We start from the raw sequence: 6,207 nt of genomic DNA, 5'->3' as shown, positions 1-6,207 counted from the left end.
ACGGCTACAACAGTAAACCTCAAATTACATCATGCAGTAGGTGTGTGTAGTATAGTGCTTTTTTTTCTTCTTCCTTTGAACACTGAAAAGTCAAAAAGGCATAAGCTTTGACCATATTGCCATGTTTTGATAAGACTGTTTAAATGATATTGTTTTATTAAATTAATAAATACGTTATTGAGTTTTTCTTATCTACAGCTTTTATCAAAGAGCCTTTCGCTGGATGATGACTATGGTGTTTGCAGTGGAGGAAATTAACCATAATTCAAGTCTGTTACCAGGTGTTGAACTAGGCTACCATATCATGGACTGCTGTGACCATATCCCCACCGGCCTGCAGGCTCTTTTTTCGTTACTCAGACACTCTAAAACTGTCGACAGTAAGGTTGAAAAATCAGCAGATACTGAATACAATGGTATCAACGGGGAAGGGTTAAACACTGTAAGACTAACTACAAAAGAAATAATGACCACATTGAAAAATAGAAATGAAATCTCAAATAGTGTTAAAAACACTGGATATTACCTAAATGAAAATACAAGAGAAGAAATAAAGACAAAAGAGTCTTCCACATGTCTATATTATTCTCCGGTGCCTGCTGTGATTGGTCTTGCATCCTCTTCCCCTACAAGAACTGTTGCTCACACACTTGGACCTTTCAACATACCACTGGTAATAAACTGTACAACTTTATTTAATAGTGTTGTGTATTTGGTTTGTGTTTTAGCTCAATAATACAGAAAGAAATCACTTTCTCTCTAGGTGAGTTATTTTGCCACTTGTAGCTGTCTTACTGACAAGCATTTGTACCCATCATTCTTAAGAACTGTGCCAAGTGATCTCTTTCAAGTTAGAGGTCTCGTAAAGCTTGTCACATTTTTAGGCTGGTTCTGGGTGGGCACAATAGGAACTACGGTGAGATAAAAACTTTTTTTAAATGCTACAATAAGACAGCTTTAGACAGCAACATGATTTATAAATGTTTTCTGTATATAAATTTTAGGATGACTACAGCCTTTATGGCATCCAAGCATTCTCTAATCAGTTTGGAAGGCAAGGTGGATGTGTGGCATTTCATCTCACCATCCCGACATCGCCCACAATGGCTGAAATACAAGAAATGGCAGATAAGCTGGAGAGTTCAACTGCTCGGGTTGTGGTGGTGTTTGCTACAGAAGGGAAGCTCCTAAATCTTTTCTTAGAAGTAAGTAGTGATATATAGTGTCATTATGCTCATAATTGTTTTCATGAAAATTGCTGCATTCTTTTATCTATGTTTTTCCAGCTAGCTCAAAGGAATGTGACAGGGATACAGTGGATAGCCAGTGAAGCCTGGGTGACCTCGAGCCGACTGGCCTCACCCCAGTTTCTCCACATTCTAAGGGGAACACTGGGCTTCACTTTCCCTGGAGTCAGCATCCCAGGCTTGAAAGAGTTTCTTTTGAATGTCCGACCCTCTCCCAAACCAGGAATGGAATTTTTCAATATGTTCTGGGAAGAACATTTTGGTTGTAAGCTAGAGTTTGAAAGCCAAAGAGCCAAAGACTATAAAGCAGATGATTTCAATGTTAATGATAGTTTTCGTTACAACTCAGGTTTCCAAAACAATTCTCTTTATATGGTCGGATTTAATGTGGGACAAAAAAGTTTATTTAACATGTCAGCTTATAAAGATGGTGAATATGCTTTTGAAAAGCCTGTATGCACAGGGTCAGAGGATTTGAGAAACACTGACAGCAGTTATAGTGATGTATCTCAGGTTCGAATATCCTACAATGTTTATAAAGCTGTGTATGCCGTTGCCCATGCTCTGCACACTTTTTTGAACTGTGATTCAGCAGGACCAAGCGGGGGATTGTGTGAGAAACACAGCTCATTTTCAAATGGTCAGGTAATTGTAATTATTATTATAAAATCTTTAAATCAACATTCATGGGATTCATGTGTAGGGTTTTTTTTTTTTTTTTTGCCATTCTTATGTTTTTCTAATTCTCTTTTCATGTAGTTTCTTCAATATCTGAATATGGTCAATTTCACCAACCAGTTTAATGATAAAGTATACTTTGACTCCAATGGAGAGCCAGTCCCCCTTTATGACATTATTAACTGGCAGAAGGACAGCAAGGATAAAATCAGGTGGAATATAATACTTTAAAGTGTAAATGAACTGCATGTTAAAGTAATTATAAACAATAAACTATAGTTATATTTATTTTACTTATCTGAGGATAACTGCAATTTTTTGATAAAACTCTTCAATATATAAATTCTTTGGCCTTTTGAAATATTTTATGCTACTTTATGTTAGATTTATCAAAGTTGGAACATACGATGCTTCAGCACCACAGAGAGAGCAGTTGCAAATAAAAAAGAACACCATTGTATGGACAAAAGGACAGTTACAGGTAGGTCATAGTTATCCTGCACGTATTTGTTATGAAACTGTTCAAATTAACTTGATACACTATCTTAAATAGCAAAAGCAACATGTTGATTGTTGTTTACTTTTCTCTGTTCCTTGTTCAGGTTCCTGTATCTCAGTGTAGTGCTCCATGTCCCCCTGGCAGCAGGCAGGCCACACGCCAAGGAGAGCCCAAATGCTGCTTTGATTGTTTGCCCTGTGCAGATGGAGAGATCAGCAACCAGACTGGTAGCCAATATATGTTATTTTATTTTATTTTTTTAAAGAAGATAAAAAAATAAATTATTATGTAGTGCAATGAAGAAGGTCATTGAATTTAAAGATGGACACTTGAAGAACCATCAAGATATGTTGATATGCAAGGAAAACTTCCATAATGTTTACACACATATATTTACGTTTTGTGTTCCCAAAGGTTCTACTGAGTGCACAAAATGTCCTGAGTACTTCTGGTCAGACAAAGAAAAAGTGAAATGTGTTGCAGGGGAAGAAGAATTCCTCTCTTTCTATGACACCATGGGAATCATCCTAGTTGCACTCACCCTGTTGGGATTCTTACTGACCACCATCATCACCATTGTCTTTCACAGTTTCCGCTTTACACCCATCGTCAAGGCCAACAACTCAGAAATAAGTTTCTTGCTTCTCCTGTCACTCAAGCTCTGTTTCCTGTGTTCTTTGGTGTTCATTGGTCAGCCGTCTTGGTGGACATGTAGGCTCCGCCAGGCAGCATTTGGGATCAGCTTTGTCCTGTGTTTGTCCTGCCTCCTTGTTAAGACTATTGTAGTCCTCCTGGCTTTCCGGACTAATGTACCTGGTTCCAGGGGTCGGAAGCTGTTTGGAACATCTCAGCAGAGGATTCTGATCATCTGTGCGACAGCTCCTCAGGTAGGAGGAACAGTCACTGTCATTTAAAGATCAGTTTGTATCTTGCTGGTATTCTTCTATCATCCTATCCTCCCCTCAGATTTGTCTCTGTTCTGGCTGGGTGTTGGGAGCACCTCCCTTTCCATTCAGGAACCCAAACTACCAAGCTTTAACTGGAAAAGTGAGTATTAAATACTGAAAATATGACTTCTGTAATTTATTTTCTTGATTTAGTTGCCATACACCATCAGAAAAGATGAAAATGTCCATATCTTTATCTACAGTGGCTTGCAAAAGTATTTGGCCCCCTTGAACTTTTCCACATTTTGTCACATTACAGGCACAAACATGAATCAATTTTATTGGAATTCCACGTGAAAGACCAATACAAAGTGGTGTACACGTGAGAAGTGGAACGAAAATCATACATGATTCCAAACATTATTTACAAATAAATAACTAAAAGGTGGGGTGTGCATAATTATTCAGCCCCCTGAGTCAATACTTTGTAGAACCACCTTTTGCTGCAATTACAGCTGCCAGTCTTTTAGGGTATGTCTCTACAAGCTTTGCACATCTAGAGACTGAAATCCTTGCCCATTCTTCTTTGCAAAACAGCTCCAGCTCAGTCAGATTAGATGGACAGCGTTTGTGAACAGCAGTTTTCAGATCTTGCCACTCGATTGGATTTAGATCTGGACTTTGACTGGGCCATTCTAACACATGGATATGTTTTGTTTTAAACCTTTCCATTGTTGCCATGGCTTTATGTTTAGGGTTGCTGTCCTGCTGGAAGGTGAACCTCCGCCTCAGTCTCAAGTCTTTTGCAGACTCCAAGAGGTTTTCTTCCAAGATTGCCCTGTATTTGGCTCCATCCATCTTTCCATCAACTCTGACCAGCTTCCCTGTCCCTGCTGAAGAGAAGCATCCCCAGAGCCTGATGCTGCCACCACCATATTTGACAGTGTTCAGAGTGATGTGCAGTGTTGGTTTTCCGCCACATATATAGTGTTTTGCATTTTGGCCAAAAAGTTCCATTTTGGTCTCATCTGACCAGAGCACCTTCTTTCACATGTTTGCTGTGTCCCCCACATGGCTTGTGGCAAACTGCAAATGGGACTTCTTATGGTTTTCTGTTAACAATGGCTTTCTTCTTGGCACTCTTCCATAAAGGCCAACTTTGTGCAGTGCACGACTAATAGCTGTCCTGTGGACAGATTCCCCCACCTGAGCTGTAGATCTCTGCAGCTCGTCCAGAGTCACCATGGGCCTCTTGGCTGCATTTCTGATCAGCGCTCTCCTTGTTCGGCCTGTGAGTTTAGGTGGACGGCCTTTTCTTGGTAGGTTTACAGTTGTGCCATACTCCATCCATTTCTGAATGATCGCTTGAACAGTGCCCTGTGGGATGTTCAAGGCTTGGGAAATCTTTTTGTAGCCTAAGCCTGCTTTAAATTTCTCAGTAACTCTATCCCTGACCTGTCTTGTGTGTTCTTTGGACTTTATGGTGTTGCTGCTCCCAATATTCTCTTAGACAACCTCTGAGGCCACCACAGAGCAGCTGTATTTGTACTGACATTAGATTACACACAGGTGCACTCTATTTAGTCATTAGCACTCATCAGGCAATGTCTATGGGCAACTGACTGCACTCAGACCAAAGGGGGCTGAATAATTATGCACACCCGACTTTGCAGTCATTTATTTGTAAAAAATGTTTGGAATCATTTATGATTTTCGTTCCACTTCTCACGTGTACACCACTTTGTATTGGTCTTTCCAATAAAATTGATTCATGTTTGTGCCTGTAATGTGACAAAATGTGGAAAAGTTCAAGGGGGCTGAATATTTTTGCAAGCCACTGTGTACATCTATACGTAGGGATATATTGGGGCGACCGTGGCTCAGGGGGTTGGGAAGCGTATCTGTAACCGGAAGGTTGCCGGTTCGATCCCTGGGCTCTCTGTCCTGGTCGTTGTGTCCTTGGGCAAGACACTTTACCCTACCGCCTACTGGTGTTGGCCAGAGGGGCCGATGGCGCGATATGGCAGCCTCGCTTCTGTCAGTTGTAGCTGTGGCTACAACCGTAGCTTGCCTCCACCAGTGTGTGAATGTGAGAGTGAATGAATAGTGGCATTGTAAAGCGCTTTGGGTGCCTTGAAAAGCGCTATATAAATCCAATCCATTATTATTATTATTATGTGTAAAGAGAGGAATGAAAAATATTCATACAAAATCTCTCTGTATTTATACTTTTTACATCATTAGATTGTTGTGGAGTGTAAAGAGCCATGGCCTCCTGGATTCTATCTGCTCCTTGGTTACATTGGCCTACTGGCCTTTGTCTGTCTTCTCCTGGCATTCTTTGGACGAAAGCTACCGGACACATTCAACGAAGCAAAGTTCATCTCCTTCAGCATGCTGATTTTCTGGGCTGTGTGGATTTCTTTTATTCCAGCTTATGTCAGCTCTCCTGGGAAATTTTCGGTGGCAGTGGAAATATTTGCTATATTAGCATCCAGTTTTGGGTTGTTACTATGTATATTTGTCCCCAAATGTTACATTATTTTACTGCACCCTGAGAGGAATATTAAGAAAGGCATGACTGGGAAATATCCAAGATGAGCATTTTGTATTTTCAGTGTTTTTCAGAGTAATTAAAAAAGTACTCACATTTGAATTTGAAGCAAAATAAAATACCATATGAGAAATGTCTTTTTTGTGATTCTGAATAGTATTTTCCTTTTAGGCCTTTTTAAAAAGAAATATTTACAGTACGAGTACAAGTATAAAAAAGGACATGTCTAGAAATTTTGAAAAATAACATGAAATAGGTTATTATAAAATAAAATGACAGTACACTGCTGTTATTGAATATCAGTGATGGGTCAAGGATAAGGCAAATATAAATATACAATTA

The 6,207-nt window shown here is 39.6% G+C and overlaps 1 protein-coding gene across 1 annotated transcript; it reads left to right on the top strand.

Moving 5' to 3' along the window:
* Positions 1-223: 223 nt before the first annotated feature.
* On the top strand, positions 224-5,912 carry LOC102785568 (extracellular calcium-sensing receptor-like). Its single transcript, XM_087851554.1, has 12 exons — positions 224-351; positions 505-673; positions 764-916; positions 1,005-1,205; positions 1,368-1,568; positions 1,698-1,892; positions 2,007-2,137; positions 2,310-2,406; positions 2,528-2,651; positions 2,839-3,311; positions 3,391-3,471; positions 5,556-5,912. Exons 1-12 carry the CDS (start codon positions 224-226, stop codon positions 5,910-5,912), a joined length of 2,310 nt encoding a protein of 769 aa, XP_087707680.1.
* The last annotated feature ends 295 nt before the right edge of the window (positions 5,913-6,207 follow it).

Source organism: Neolamprologus brichardi, chromosome 14 (assembly GCF_056152115.1).
Source record: "Neolamprologus brichardi isolate AB-2024 chromosome 14, ASM5615211v1, whole genome shotgun sequence".
NCBI lineage: Eukaryota > Metazoa > Chordata > Actinopteri > Cichliformes > Cichlidae > Neolamprologus > Neolamprologus brichardi.
The sequence above is the reverse complement of the archived record's forward strand: the minus strand, read 5'-3'. Positions and strand labels throughout refer to the sequence as shown.